Genomic DNA, 16,417 nt, shown 5'->3' with positions numbered 1-16,417 from the left:
GCCATGAAAGCCACCCACTCCCAGGACTTACAGCGAACAACATTCAGAGAGACACATGGAAACTTACTTAAAATGACAACATATTTGAGGATGGCTGAACCTAGTTATGGGAACAATTCTGAAGATACTTGTAACAAAAAAGAGTGCCAACAGAATCATCACGAAAGTATCTCCTAAATTCAAACTTCAATGTGCTCATATATTTTAAAAGGTCCCACTCATCCAAGAATATAGCCCGAAAGGAATATTTCTTAAGTATTTAGGTACATTAAATGTTCCTAAAAGAATAGTCTTTGATTTTCATTTCCTCTAATGAAAAATAACAATATTTACATAATGACTTACATGTCAGGCATGATTTAAGTGCTTTATATATTAGTACTGATACACATATTTAAGTGTTAAGGTGCTTTTACACATTAATATTTACATACAGAGGTAGGCAATATTACCATTTCCTAGGTGAGGAAACTGAGACATTCACTCTTTGGCCTATCACTTGCACGTCCAGGAATGCACCCTGACAGCACACAATCACTAACACGCAACAGCCTATGCCAAAAGGTCCGTCAGTACACCCATAAGCTAGGGCACAATGCGGCCAAAAAAAAAAAAAAAGAGTAAGATAGGTATTTTCATGCACGGATGATCTGGAGTCATCTCCAGAATATACTGTTAAGAGAAAAATGCAAAGTGTGAAACAAATACAGAAATACGATATGAGGTCTTTTCCGTGTGAAAGGAGCAGAAACAAGGAAAGTGTGTTTATCTGTGTGTACACTTATTCTCATAAAAAGAAATCCTTAGGGGGACTCCTAAGAAGCCAAGTCAGAGAGGAATAACCTGGTGACCTACTAAGAGCAGATGGCCACTTGGAAGGGGACGGGGATATTCGTGAGTCATCTTTTTATAAAGCTTTGGATTTTGAACCAAATCAATAATTTACGTATTTTACAAAATAGAATCAAAAAGCAAATCCTAAAATTAGAAACAAATGTAAACAAATAATCCTAACTGTATGTTAAACGACAGTAAACACCCACTGAAAAGAACCAAAAAAGTATTAACAGGCTACAAAGAAAGCCGAGGAGCAAGAACATGGGAAGCTGGTACCCAAGGGACAGGGATGAGAGCAATGACAGCTCCTCGCTGTGCACCTTTTTACATGTTGCTATTCTGAAAGCAGGTGAATGTATGTTAGGAAAAAGAAAATGTTACTGCATACTCCACAGAGGAAAGAATCGCTTCAAGTGACTTTTGGATACATTCCCTCTGCTTAGTGGGATCTAGTCTGAGGACAAAAACCCAAGTAGTTACATTAATGTCTTCGGAAAATGAGGTTTTCAGTATAACAGAAAAGATGCACAAATATAAAATCTAAGAAAAAAATCTGTAGTGTTAAACTTTATTTGTAAGTATCAGTACGAAAATATGACTATCTTTACATACTGACTACCTCTGTCCACAGAAAGGGCCCCAAAGCAGTGATAACCCAGAAGCAAGTCTACTCCTAGTACCTAGATCTTGGGTTCTAAATACCATCCTCCACTGAAAGGAATCAAGGATTCTTGGAGGAATGGCTGATTTCAAGACCAGAGAAGCAGAGGAAGTAAAAGGAAGCCTGATTCACCACGTATTAGAAAGAATGTACTTAAAGACTTCATAGGACTCATCAAAAGGACCCTTGAGCCAGTTCAAAGGGGTTTTCACGAGCCAAATTTAGGGCAACTTAAAGAAAAAGAAAGGGATGTGGATTAATACACATGGAGTAAAAAAATCCCTGAGTACACAGTGGCAACTCCTGCCATCCCTCCTCCCCCCAAAAAAGATCAGCTGGCTGGAAAGTGCTCCCAGATCTGTTGTCTTAATCACTATACTATTTCTCCCAGCAATCGGTTTTTGTAATGGCCTCAAAGGTGACTCTAGGGCTAGAGACCCAATTTAGACACTTGACAGATACAGAAAATAGGGGTTCTCTAACAACAGGTGGACTCATGACCATCCTCCAGTATTCATTTGGGTCCTTGTCTGACTTTGTAAACTGACATTGTAAACTGACTATAACTCAATAAAATTAAACAAACAAACAAACAAAAAACCAGGGGGAGATGGCAGTAAAGTGGAACCTGAACCCTGACCAGTTTCAAGATCCAAGAAGCAAGGCATGAATTAGGAATCACAGAGACACAGGTAAGGCCCACATAGGAAACAGTGTATGGTGAACCCAGGAAGAGAAACTCTGCCATTTGAGCAGTGTATGCATCTTCACCGGCAGGAGAGACATAACCACCAAGAAACCTCAAAACAAGGATCCTGAGTCATTAGGAAAATTTCTCCTAACCCAGCATATAGCTCAGCCTCCAATTATAATTACAATCAGTTGACCCAGAATAAATCCAATTCATTGAAAGATGAGGACTCAGAAAGGAACTGCACAGGATCTATTTAAAGAAGCTACAAGAAAAAGGTGGACAGAAATGAGGAAGTTCACTATAAATGCTCCTACTAAGCAGAAATGGTGCCATGAACTAAGAAACTGAATGATACAACTGCTTCCACAAAATGAAAACACAAAGCAAAGATGTCAGAGCTCATTGACAAGTGATGACAAGACAACAAAAGAAGACAAAATTAATGGGCAGAGCTCAAGAGAGAAAAGAAAAACATCCGGCTGTTTTAGGAATGAAGGTAAAATTGAAAGATGAACATGAGACACAGTGCTGAAAACTCAGGAAGGGACAGAGCAAATCACGAGAAACGTAGGCAGAGCCAAAAGGGGGAAAAAATAGTTTAAAAGGATTTAGATAAGGAATCATGCAAAAAGATCCAACAAGCACATTATTGGCTCCCTGGCAACAGAATGGAAAAGAATGAGTATATAAAGATACTACTCAAGAAAATGTTTCATAGTTTTGTGCTACAGATTAAAAAGGCACGTCAGGTTCCAGAACAAAATGATACACACTGATCACCATGAAACACATCCTAGTAAAGTTGCTGAAATTCAAAGATAAACAATCTTAAGCAATCAGGCAAAAATATCTAGGTCTTTTTAAGAGGTTAAAAAAAAAAAATCAGGCTAGACTCAGACTACTGCACAGCATTATCCAGTTCTAGAAAGCAGAGGAAAAATACTTATAAAGTACTCATGGAAAGATTACAGAAACCAAAAAAATTCTCTGTTAGCCAAACTACTGCTTAAATATAAGGATGTCTGAGAAATGAGTCAGAGCATGCGAAACCTCAAAATATTGGTTCCATCAGCCCTTGACGAAAGTAAGAGAATAAATTTCATTTACCTAAGTGATGACAAAAAAACCACCACCACCAAAGAACTGGCAGACAGGATTGAATCCATTTAACAGAAGGAGTAAGTTGTACCACTTAAATATTTTGGAATGTTCTATCTTTTTCTATGCCTTGAATCAATTTAATTATTGGTTTATCTGGTCTTTGAGAGCTTTGCAGAATTTAGTGAAACTGGCTGGGCCTGATGATTTTCTGAGACATAGTGCTTTGAAATTTCTTTCTATTTTTTTCTATGGAAATTGGTCCATTTAAACTTTCTATCCCTAGAATTTAAAGGGAGTTAGAGGTTAGGAATTTATCGTTAGAGATACTGCAAATAGAAAAATCATCTGATCATTAGGGTTTTTGTCTGTTTAATTCCCTAGTGTATTTCTAGGGCCTAGAGCAGTGACTGGCACATAGGAGGCACATAGTGAGTATCTGTTGTAGGTGTGAATGCTGAAAACATCTGACAAAATTTAATATCCATTTTTTAGTACATGTGCTGCTGAAGTGAGCGCTAATACCCATATTTTAAATTAAAAACTCAATACACTAGAAAAGACAGATAACTCAACAACATGGTTTAAAAAAGTCTAACCCTATACACATTTATACCTTTTGAATTTCATCCTGCCATCTGAATAAATTAGTTTTTTAAAGGCAATACAAAGTTAACATGAGTAACACACAGTCTATTTTATGTTAGGTAGTTGGGTCTCTTTGTGCCTCAGGCGATATATCAATGACCAAATAGTAAAATGTTCTCATTTTATTAAAGAGGGGACTAAGGGTCAAGGAAGGTAATCAATTTGCCTAATGTCACACAGCTAGTCAATGACAGAGCTGGGGGAAAGTTAAGTCCCAGGCACTATTCTTCATTTCAATGTTACTTTCTTCGGAGTTCTGTTCTAGGCCCTCTTCCTGGTTGGACTCAGATCCCTAAAGCTTTACCAGTAGCCCATAGGCTGATGACTTCATAACTCCTTGTCTCAGGCACAGACAGCCTTCAACCACCTATTGACAACAGCCTCTTGATTGTTCCACAGATAAACTCAGCATCCCAAGACTCAGCCTTCTCTCTAAAATCTGCTTTCTCTCCCTTGTTCCCTTTCCATTTACTCAGTCAGGCAAGGAAGAAACCAAGGAGGCACCTCTGGACTGCTTCCAACTGGCCATCAGGTCTTCTGGATGGTCTGTGACAGCTCTGTTCCGCATGCCCACTACCCCTTTTGTTCAGTGAATCCCTTCTTGTTTAAGTGTAAAGGCTCCTTCCCTGGCAGCCACACAACCGACGGCAAGAATCAAGGACCACCAGACCTCTGTTCGCTCCTGACAAGACTCGTGTCCCACTGCCCTCCCCTAGTTTCACAGCTTCACCACCACAACATGCTTGGGGAGCATGAGGACAAATACCGCCATGTCCTCAACTCTGACTGTGTCACCCCCAAGGAGCATCAGAGACCATCCCTCACCAACCAGATGTCATTCCTGTGCAACTCTGTAATCTCTTAACTGTACTATCCTCACTTGTCAAACACCCAACCTTTCCACTATACCCTCTGGACTCACAATTCACCTTCAGCAAAATCCCCAATAACTTCAACCTCTGCGGACACACCCTCTACCCTCCCGCCCTAAGGAACTATGGTCCTCCCAAGAGAACACGGCTTCCCTCCCAATGGGAGCCCTGTTCTCCCTGAAGCTCTTCCCCACCCAGACTGTCTTCCTAAATTATCTCTCCAGAATTCTTCCATGGACTCCAGACTCTTATTAACCTATCTCTATGGTTCCATGTGAGTGCTCCGAGGGCAGCACAACCTTAAAATATCAAAAACCAAAGTTTGGGATTCCCCCCATCCTCCAACTCACATGAACGCAGCTCTACCCTCACAGCTGCACAGGCCGATGAGCGTGGGCATAATCCGACTTTCCTCGTGCTCTCCTAGTCCCATGTGTAAGTCCTCAGAATCCTGACAGTCTGTACAATCCTGTTCAGAATCTAACCGTGTCCTTCCACCCTCAATAATCGTCTCTCCTGGACTCCTGCCATAACCCTTCTAAACAATCTGTTTCCAACTTAGCCTGCTCTCTCCAGCCTGGTGGCTGATCCAACACTTCAGATCACAACACTGCTCTGAGAACTGACTTCCCGCTGCACCCCAGCACAGTCCAAATCCTTGGAGTGGGTCATAAGGCCCTTACTGGGGCCCTGTTACCTCCTAAAATAATCTCTGGCCACTCTCCTACCATTAGCCTCTTGTGGCTCCCTGACACGGTAAACACACTGCTGCCTCAGGGCCTTTGCACTTACCATTCTCACCGTCTAGGACACTCACATCTTAGACAGCCCTATGGTTCATCTCACCATTCAGTTTTCTGCTTGAATGTATTCTTATCAACAAAGTCCTTCCTGATCACTTTATATGAACTAGTAAGCCCCCTGTACTGCCTACAGTGTCATCCCAAATCCCATTCACCCTAGTTGTTCCCCAAAGCCCTTTTTGCCACCTAAAAAATCTATTTTTTAATGTATGTCTCCAGCCCCTAAAAATAGAAACTCTTTGAGGGCAGAAATTTCTTTTTGTTTACTGTGTTTTCCTCAGTATGCAGAACATTACGAAGCACTCAATAAATATTTACTGAGTTAAGTGAAGGAAAGAAGGAAAGTAAGAAGGGCGAGATGAAGGGAGGAGGGCGGGACAGCTTGATCTTGGACCCCTAGATATACCTCAGTGCCGAGTCGGCAGCATGTGCGGCTGTCGTAGTGATGACAGGAGACTGAGCTCTGGTGGCTGACACGGTTGCTACCACAGCAGGAGGGATGGTATTGGACGTGGTCACAGGTGGCCGAGACTACAAGAGAAAAAAAAAAATTTCATTTAAAATGAAAAGCAAAATCCAGTATGACAAACACTAAAAGTCTAAGCTGGGCCTCTAAATAAGCATGTTTATGTCCAAATGAAAATAAATTCTCACTGTCCTGATGAAGTTCTCTTTTCAAATAGGTGGTTATAAGACCAAGAGTCAGAAGCATCAACAAAATCCAGTTCTGGTTGGACAATACACCAGGCCCTCCTCTCCAAACACGACCAGATTCAAAATTCTGTCCTACTTTTAGTACAAACTGGAAGCTGGCCCATCAGACTTAGTTCCCAGAGAACTGCTGCTGGTCCCAGAGTAGATGTCTTTCATTGCTACACCACCCAGTGCTTCCCACAGAGGGCCCAACAGCAATGACAGAGCCGTCGGTTCTCGGGGCATCTAAGCGCACAAAAGGAAAACGCGTGGTACTGGTCTTCTTTCCCAGCAGACGATGCCCGGTGCTCAGATACCTTCTAGATGTTTCCATACGGATGCACTTCTCTTATCACTCCATCCGTGTGCCCCACCTTCACCTGCCAAACCAGTTCCACACTGGGCTTCACCTGCTCGTCCGCTGCCCACTCCTCCAATCACCAGAGCTCTCCTGTGCAGCCCCTCTTTCCTGATCCCAACACGGGCAGTTATCTTGGCAGACTCTGCCCATCCTCCATCTGTTTCTCACCTCCAGGCCTCCTCCCACCACGCAGCTGGTCCAGGCCGCTGTCTCATACCAGGACTGCAGCTCTGTCTCCCTCACTTGTGAGCTGTGCACCCAGGGTCTCCTCGTTCTCCAGTCCTTCCTACAGATCATTAATCTCCTGGGGCCCTACGGTCTCAGATGTGTTGGTAGCCAGCAAGCTCTTCTGCTTTAAATTTGACAGCTCCAGGCTAGACATGTAGAACCAGTGTCCTACTCAGCCCTCTTCCTTACTATCTGAAATCCAGCCATTTCACACATCCTACCAGCCTGATCCACAAAGGCATCTGAACTTCCGCCTTCTGTATGTAACTCGGCTAGATTAATCTTTCAAAGATATCTTTTTGATCATATATTCACTATACTAAAAAAACACAGAGTGGCTCTCTGCTGTGTACATAATCAGTTTATACTCAGTATCTTAGCATTCCAAATGCAGAGACACCACAGCATCACCTGGTAATACATTTATGGCAAGGGTCATAGACTTCCTCGAAAACAAGTTGAAAGGCATGAACTGAACTCCTCAAAAAGCATACGTATGTGCATAAAAATGTGCCTAAACGTTTAGGGGCTCGCATACCCCATCCAAATGAGAACCCCTTCATTCTGACTAGCCTGCACCCAACATTGTGGACAACCATCCCTCTCGTCCTTGAACTGTTCACTGCTCATGCACTGCCCCCACCACTTCCTCTTCCCTTCTCTGAACCCCCATGGCCACACCCATCCCAACCAGAAGCCTTGCCTTGCTACCTCTCTCCTAAATTCCTACTGCGATCACACGACATTGTATATGACTCAACCTTCTCTATCCCTTGGCAACTAGATGGAAAGTCACTTGAGGTCAAAGGACTCGCAGGGTGCCTAGCGTAGCGGGTAAGTCGGAGTAGGCCCTGAATCCCGGCTGGCCGGCTACCCACAGCTGCGACGTGCCTGGATCGGTTGGTGGATGATGTGCTGGACCGCCGGTTGCGCCGTGGCTGCATTTGGCAACTGGGAAGTCGGCCTCAGGACCGTGGTTACTTTCGAACTGGACATCACAGCAGCAGCTGCGGCCCCTGGAAGGACGGTATTTTGGCATCAGTATGGCTTTGAGTAGCCCCAGTCACATGCCCTATAAACTTGGTGTGCCAGTGCTCAGTGCAAGCGCTTTATGGGTACTTCCCACTTCATCACGTAGAAAATTCAGAAAGCGTGCACGCGAGGGTTTGAGATTTAGTAAGACTGAAATCTGAACTGCTTCTTCAAGGATGTGCTTACATGAAACTGGCTGCCTTTTTTTTTTTTTTTTTTTTTTAAATTGCAAGTATCACCACAATTCAGGCCCAGGCTCCAGCAGTTTAACCACCGGACAGTGAGTTCATTTGAACCACCACTGCCTCTGCACCCTTGGTGCACCTAGAACACCATGAAAAGGGCGCATGATGTCTTAGGTTTGACCTTACACAGACCCCCCACTGCAGTCTGCGACCCTCACTCTGAGAACCACGAAGCTACACTATGATCGAGTACCCGTTGGCCTGATTTTGCCAACAGTAATTTTATTCTCTCCAATAGAAGGTGATGATTTCTGATCAAGTAGCTGAAAAACCTCATTAAATGTAATACCATACGGTCTATTACAACTTAATTGTAAGAATAAATTCATCTTATTGTTATGTGAGTAAAAAGATTTGAGTAACCCTTATCACTGAATTTCAAAAATATTCAGTATTAATATTCGTGACTTATTTATTAAAAATGAAGACCATGGTTAGATTACCACAGCTTTGAGGAGTTCCTCGTTATAAGGACAATTTTTGGATCACACTAAGTATTTTTTTGTTAAGTCTTATTTTTTATTGAAGTGCAGTCAATTTACGTTAGTTTCAGGTCCACAGCAAAGTGACTCAGTTATACACATACACACACACATATATATATTTAGGTTCTTTTCCTCTATAGCTCATTATAAGAAACTGAATATAGTTCCCTGTGCTATACAGTAGGTCCTTGTTGTTTATCTATTTTATATGTAGTTGTATGTGTGTCTGTTAATCCCAAACACCTAATCTGTCCCTCCCCACCTCCACCCTCTGTTGTTGGTTTTCCATGTCTGTAGACCACACTAAATATTTAAATTGCCTTAAGTTTATGTAATACACACACACCTGTTGTAATACAACTGTAAGAAGTACCTATTAGACCATTCTAAAGAGGTGTATGACTCTGGGTTTATTTTGGCTGCCCGACAATTTAACAAGCTGATTCTGGACATGCTTTGTGTCACCCTATCTTCTACTAAATGTGTCTGTGCCATCACATTTTACACGTCTGAACAAAACGTGCAGTCTTTACCGCGAGGTAAGTGAGAAGCTCCGATGTGAAGAGGCGGCCCCGGAGCATTGCTGCGGATGATAGACATCTGTACATTTGTGGTCATGATGTGATGCAGGTTGCTGGGATGTCCCTGCAAGAAACAGGATGGCATGTTACTTTCATGTGCCTGGTCTGAGCCACTGGTGCTTAGCCATTGCTTCTAGGGAGTCAGTTGCCTCCAAATGTGGGCCAGGTTGTTCCTTTTAGGCAGTGAGCACCCCGAGGGAGAGGACGCTTGGGTTTTTAAGTCAGTGTATCGAGGGCTGACCTGTGCCAGCAGGCACGTGGTAAGCGACTGGGAGGACCATCAACTGCCTGGAGTCCAGCCAGTGGCCAGATCCTTACTGCTGACGACACATCTGACTGTCCGCATTCAGATACTCTCATTCTCAGTGTTAGTCTATCATGCTTGTCTTCTCTGTCTTGGCCAAAAGCTTGTTTTTCCTTATTCTCACTACTTCCTTTACACCCCATGGCATTCATTCATCCCGCAAGCTCTCCGGGATTTCTCAGTAAATTTAGCTAGCATCCAACAGGCACCCTCTGAGTGGCTCTGCAGTCACCCCGAGGTGTCCCTTCCTCACACCCGCCCAGCCCTGACGCCAGTGCTTCTCCGGTGGCTGTTCCAGCACTTCTGGGAGTGAGGACTCAGCAGAATGACAAAATGAAAGAAAAACTCGGTGCTTCTTTTCAGAACACCGATTTTTTTTCTTGAAAACATAAAGGGAAAGAGCTTTGACATTGTTTTCATGGGTGAGTCATTGAAAATATTTAAATAAACCAAATACGTATTATGGAGTAAGACTGCAATTTCGGGAAAAAAAGAAAAAGAAGTTAAAACATGAGACTTCAGAGTAAATGCTCACGACTGGCGGGCCGCAGAGGGGACCTGCCGGTCGCCCAGGAGGTGCACCCACCTCAGGGGAAGAACCACCCAGAGGAGCACTACTGCTGTGAGGCTGCTCCGGAGCCAAGCACAGCCGGGCTGTGAGCTCACGGTCTCGGCTGTCTCATCTGGATCTGCATCGCACACAGCAGACAGTCAACACCCCTGGGCTCAGTGACCAAGACCGCTGTGCACACTCGTCTGATTCCCTGTGTCACCCTCCGCTGTCACCTCTACGACTGCCCCCTTGCAGATATCAGTGACCACTTCATGTTTTATTTAGTACAGTGCCTAACGTACTGCTGGCATTCAGGAAATAATGATCAACAGTCGGGCATCTCAGTTTGAAAATCAGCAAATTAAGAGGAAAAAAACCTGTTGTCCACTGATTGTTGCCACAGGAATGGCTGAAGCTTGAGGGATGCTACTCTCCATGGTAACGGTAACCTGCCCTGGAACCTTGGGGGGAAGTGACAAGGTAGAAGGTGGAGCAGGAGCAATGGGACGGCTAGGCATGGTGGGCTTCGGGGGTGGCTGCAAACAAGAAAACCACACGAAACATATCAATAGCTTTTTACTAGTGATGCATTTCATTCTATACACGTACACAAATCAAACCTGGAGAGGGCCAGGAAGGATGCCAGAAGCCTCCTGAATTTTATCTTAGTATCAGAGGCTTTCCATTGAAGTACTGGCATTTCCATGTTACAGGTGAGAAAACATACAAAGCAAGGCTAAGTCACTTGCTCAAAGCCACACAGACAGCAAAGACTAAAACTGGGAATAAAGCCCAGAGCTGCATGGCTCACAGCCCACACTCTTTCTTCTGTACAGTGCTGCCTCCCAAGTCTAGGGGGAAGTAAACAGAACTCCCAAACTCCCAGTAACTGAAACATATCCGCAAGGTAATACACAAAGCGATATTCTCAGAGACTCCCAAATTAGCAAGCGTTTAAAACAAAACCTTGGAGAAGAGTGCCACTCCAAGAGAAAAACTCTATCAGCATGCCCATAACTTGAACCGAGTAATGTCAGATGGGTATTAGAAAGGTCCTGGGATGCCCACTGCCCAGCGGCACGAGACTAGGCACTGCAGAACAGCAGGACTCTGAGTTACAGAGACGGCTGAACTGAGAGGTCAACGGGGAAAAACTAGGATCCGAGGCTACAGCCTAACACTTGGTGACAACTGTCAGAAATGCTAGCCAGTCTTAGCTGTGGTTCAATGTGAAATTTTAAACCTCTCCATTACCTTCATAAGTCCCTCCGAAAATGAGAGTGGCACTGCTGGCGTCAGATGTGCTGGTGGGGCTGTCACTGTGACAGGTGTGCCCGATGCAACAGCATGGTGTGTAGACAACACCTGCACCTGTGGATAGGGCCTTACCACAACAGGCTCTTGCTTCTCTTCACGGGCCTGTAGGGAGCTGCTGGAACCCATGTGCTCCCTGGCAGTGACTTCAGCATCTCGACTAGATTCATCGTTGACTGGTAAAGACATGAAGGTGAAACGGGATTAATGAATGTAACAGCACATGCCAGAGGGGCCCCCACAGTTAAAGTTTCAGGGCTGATAAACCGACCCATTTCCTTGTGAGATTTTTCTGAACGAGGAGAATGAGGGCATTCGATTCCCTTGATGGATATCAAACCCAAAAGTCACACCTGGGGAACACGGGACTTGGTCTAGATATTGTGGCTTTCCCACTGCTACGAACAAAGGACCTGACAAGGACTGAAAATGGGCTCAAATGGTTGAAACTATAAGACAAGATTCAAGACAATTTCACTTAAAATATTTATTTAAAAGGTTATAAGAAACTAATATTGAAAAGATAATTTAAGTATAGACTTTAGGTCCAAGAACATGTAGTATTCCAAAACAAATTTCTCAGTCCAAATCCCTACAGAGTGAGCATGTAAACCTCTATCATTATTATGACGCACTGAATAGACTCAACCTTTGAGAGACTCACAATTTCACTTGCAGGAATGTGTCCTACAGACACAAAACACATGTGTAAAATGACTTAGGTACAAGGTGATTTGTCTCAGCATATTCATACTTGGAAAGGAACTGCAAAAAACCTACCCGTCCGTCAATAGGGGGCTGGCTATATAAACTACGGTATACTCACCCAACAGACTACCACATAACTATAAAAATAAAACAAGACAGTTTTTTAGGTACTCTTATGGAGAAATGTATAATATATACTATGGAAAAATACAGGAAAATAGAAAGGTACAGAATAGTGAAAAAGTAAATACACACAAACATACACGCATTTGTTTTGTTTTTTAAGATTCTTTTTTCGTGGGGGGAGGTAGTTAGGTTTATTTGTGTATTTATTTTTAGTGGAAGTACTGGGGATTGAACCCAGGACCTCATGCATGCTAGGCATACACCCTACCACTGGGCTATACCCTTCCCCCCTAATACATGCATTTGCATTTGTATTTGTATAACGTATCTCCAAAGCACCGTGATTGCTTGAAGAGAAAGAAAGTGGATGATTGGAGGACAGGAGTGGGCGAGATACTTTTTTCACCGTATACTCTTTTTTCTTTTGGCATTTTAGACCGTGGGAACACGTAGCCTATTTAAAAATTAAGTTAAAAAATATCAAGGAACTTACATAAAAAAAGACAGTTTGTCAAAATATTAATTTGCACTGTCATTTTTCCAAAACAGCATTATTTCTCTGAACATAAACATTACACTTATGTAAAACTTTTTAATTATTTGGAAAACTATAGAGAAAGTAAAGCTGCTCCCACGGTCTACCCTGCCCAAGGCGCCAACAGTTACTATTTTGGTAAAATCTTCAGACACTTTTTGCCTCTTGAATTTTGGGTCAGTTTTGATTTATTTAATTTTTATTGAACTGTAACCCTCATAAAGACAAGTGCACACATACTGATGGGATAGCTCAGTGAACTTTCACAGACTGAACACACCTGAGTAATCAGTACCTAGATCAAGGAGCAGAACGTTCCTAGTTCCCCAGAAACTCTCCGTGCAGCCTGATTCCAGTCTGCATTCTCCCGAAGACACTATGCTAACTTCTAACACTACAGATGACTGTTGTGCACTTTTGAACTTTATATAAATACACTCACAACAGACATACCCGGCTGTCTTGCCTCTTCATTTATTGGTATGAGATACGCGCATGTTCCTGCACGCAGCTATAAACCTTTCATTCTCAGTATACTGTACCATCGCGTCAATAAATCACAAATTAGCCATCTGACCGCTAGTAGGCAGTTAAATCGTTCTCAGTTTTTTACTATTGTGAATAGTAGTACGAGTAATATTCACATATATGTCTTCTGGGGACCCTCTGTACCATTTCTATTGGATATGTACCTAAGAGTGGAATCGCTGAGTAATACAGAATATATACTACATCACTTTAAAAGTGCTAAGTGGAATTCCATTGCTTAGATGTACCATAGCTTTTATAACCATTGTGTCACTGATGGGCTTTTAGGTTATTTCCAAATTTTTGCTACTATCCACAACTGTGGAGTACATATCCGTGCGTACTTTTAGTCCTCGTTCCATGATCTCCTCAGGAACAATTTTCTAATTTTTTCCAAGTGCTGGGAGAAAAGACTGCTGTATATATTTCTTTAACGTGTATTTTATATTTCGCTATATATTGACTTTTCTCCTAGGTCATTCAGACTTAAAATTTCATTTGTTTATTTATTTACTTATCTTTCAGTGAAGGTACTGGGGGTTGAACCCAGGACCTCAAGCTCACCCTCCCCACCTACCCCCCTCATTTTAAAAAACCTTGCTTTTGAAAGCCACTTTACAGAGGTATGATTTGCATACAGTAAGATGGCTATTCTAAGAGTAGAGAGTTCAACGATTTTTTTTTTTTTTTACATTCTCACTAACAACTTCGGAGCAGAATGGCTGGGTCCCCACGGGAAACTTCACATGAAACTGCCCAGGCACTTTCTGAAGTGGTTGTATCATCTTGTGTTCCCACAGTAGTGTTTTAAGAGCTCCGGGCACTCCTCATCCTCACCAGTGCCTGACACAGACACTCAAGTGGGAGTGCACTAGGGATCCCACTGTGGTTTCAGTCAACATTTCCATGGTGACCAGTAGTGCTGGACCTCTTTTTACGTGATCACGGGCCATCTGTATATATCTTCCTTTGTGAAGTATATGTTCCTATCTTTTGTCCATTTTTTAATCCATCGGCTTTACTGACCAAAGTACAAGCTACATATAAAATCTACTATTTTTTTGGATAAAAGTAAATTTTCACAAATGTATTGGGTACTAAGACACAACAGCATTATGATAGCATTTTTTGTTATTCTGACAAGCTCACTCACGCCTCTCTGCAGTCAGTCCCCTCCCTCCCACCCCTACTCCTTAGAAACCACACTACTGCTTTGTCTTTTGTGGAATTTCGTATAAACAGAACCATACCGTATGCAGTCCTTTGTGTCTGGCTTCTTTCTCTTAGTATAATGCATTGGAGGTTCCTCCATGTTACTCTGTACACTGGAAGTTTGTTTCTTTTTACTGTCGTCCAATTGTCCATTGTACGGATCAACCAAACTTTGCTTATCCAGTGAGCAAAAAAAAAAAACTGGATAAAATTTGGGTTCTTTCCAGATTGGGGCTATTATGAATAATGTTTCTATAGACACTGAAGTAGAAGTCTTTGTACGTAGGACACACATTTTCATTGGGTAAATATCTAGGAATGAGATTGCTGGATTGGATGGTAAGCTTCTGTTTAATTTTTTTTTTAAGATACTGTGCCAAACTGTTTTCCAAAGTGGCTAGGTTGTTTTGGATTTCCACCCATGTATGGGTTCTACTTGCTCCACAAACACATTAAAACTTGGTAACGGCAGTCTTTTTATTTCGGCCATTTTAGTCCACTTGTAGCAGATTTGCACTGTGATTTTCACTTGCATTGCCCTGAGGATTAATACAGCTGAATACCTTTTAAGTGCTTATCTGGCCTTTATACAGCATCTTTGGTGAAGTATCCGTTCAGATTTTTTTTAAAAAACCAGGCCGTTTGCCTTTTTACTATTGAGTTACAACAGTTTTTTGTATATTCAAGATGTAAGTCCTTTGCAGATACATTTATCACAAATGTCTTCTTATTCTCTGGTGTGCCTTTTTCTTAATGGTGTCTTTTGAAGAGCAGTCACTTTTAATTTTGATAAAGTACAACATATTAGTTGCTTCCTTTATAGTTAGTGTTTTTTGTGCCCTGAGCAATTTTTACTTACCCCAAGGTTACAAACAGTTTCACCTAGCTTTTTTTTAATAGAAATTTTAGGTTTTATAATTTGGGCCATAACGATACATTTTGAGCTAATTTACACGCGTGGTGAAAAGTCAAGGCTCATTTTTTTTTTTTCATATGGATAGGCTGGGGTTCTAGCACTATTCTGTTGAGAAAACTATCATCTCTTATCAAATTATCTATGTACTTTCATCAAAAATCAACTGACCATTATGTGCGGGTTTATTCAGGATCTTCCACTTGGTTCTAATGAGCCAGTGATTTATGCCAATATCAGACTGTCCTGATTAGTGCAGCTTTACAGTAAGTCTTGAAGTGAGGTAGTAGAGTCCTCTTCACTTCCTTCTCCTCCTTTTTTCTCTTTTTCTTCTTTGTCTAAACTACTTTGGCTATTCTAAGGTCCTTTGGTTTCCACATAAATTTTAGATTCAGGTTATCAATTTTTAGGAAAGTACCTGATGTGATTTTGATTAGGATTTGTTAGAATCTATACATCCCCTTGGGTAAAGGAAAATACTGAGTTTTCCAATCCATGAACATGATAAATCTTTTCATGTTATCTAGGTCTTTAACTTCTCTCAACAAATGTTTTACATAGTTCTCTAACCCCAGGTCTTACACATAATCGGTCAATTTATTCCTAAGTATTTTGTGGGGTTTTTTTGTTTTGATACTACTGTAAATGACATTTTAAAAATTTCACTGTTCATGACTATTATTTAGAAATATAATTGATTCCTATACACTGAACTTTAATCCTGCAACATTTACTAATTTCAGTCTTAGTTCTAATTGCTTTTTTAAAACATTCTCTAGTATTTTCTACATACATGATCATGTTTGTGAATAAAGACAATTTTACTTCTGTCTTTTCATTATCAATTAATTTTTAACCTTTCCACTTGTCCAGATTTTCTCCTAATTAAAATTTTAGGGGAAATGGACAATTTTGTAACTTTTCCCCAAACCTATTGGTCCAGGAAGACCTTGATTTTTGACAGTTTCATTAAGATAGAACCACAC

At 41.8% G+C, this 16,417-nt stretch overlaps 1 protein-coding gene across 9 annotated transcripts in view; it reads right to left on the bottom strand.

Annotated features, from left to right (window-relative positions):
* SAP130 (Sin3A associated protein 130) overlaps positions 1-16,417 on the bottom strand; it is a 72,366-nt gene that overhangs the window by 52,183 nt on the left and 3,766 nt on the right. For 6 of the 9 annotated variants that reach the window (XM_031451190.2, XM_064484660.1, XM_064484661.1 and 3 more), the window contains exons 3-7: positions 11,350-11,585; positions 10,473-10,631; positions 9,191-9,302; positions 7,787-7,911; positions 6,020-6,144 (exon numbers count right to left, since the gene is read on the bottom strand). In XM_031451190.2, coding sequence (XP_031307050.1) covers positions 6,020-6,144; positions 7,787-7,911; positions 9,191-9,302; positions 10,473-10,631; positions 11,350-11,585 — 757 coding nt within the window. The remainder of the gene's footprint in view (positions 1-6,019; positions 6,145-7,786; positions 7,912-9,190; positions 9,303-10,472; positions 10,632-11,349; positions 11,586-16,417) is intronic. The other 3 variants (XM_064484663.1, XM_064484666.1, XM_064484668.1) reach the window with 3 other exon arrangements.

This window comes from Camelus dromedarius, chromosome 4, assembly GCF_036321535.1.
Source record: "Camelus dromedarius isolate mCamDro1 chromosome 4, mCamDro1.pat, whole genome shotgun sequence".
In the NCBI taxonomy this organism is placed as follows: Eukaryota; Metazoa; Chordata; class Mammalia; order Artiodactyla; family Camelidae; genus Camelus; species Camelus dromedarius.
Note: the sequence above shows the minus strand (reverse complement) of the source record. Positions and strands in the feature narration are given on the sequence as shown.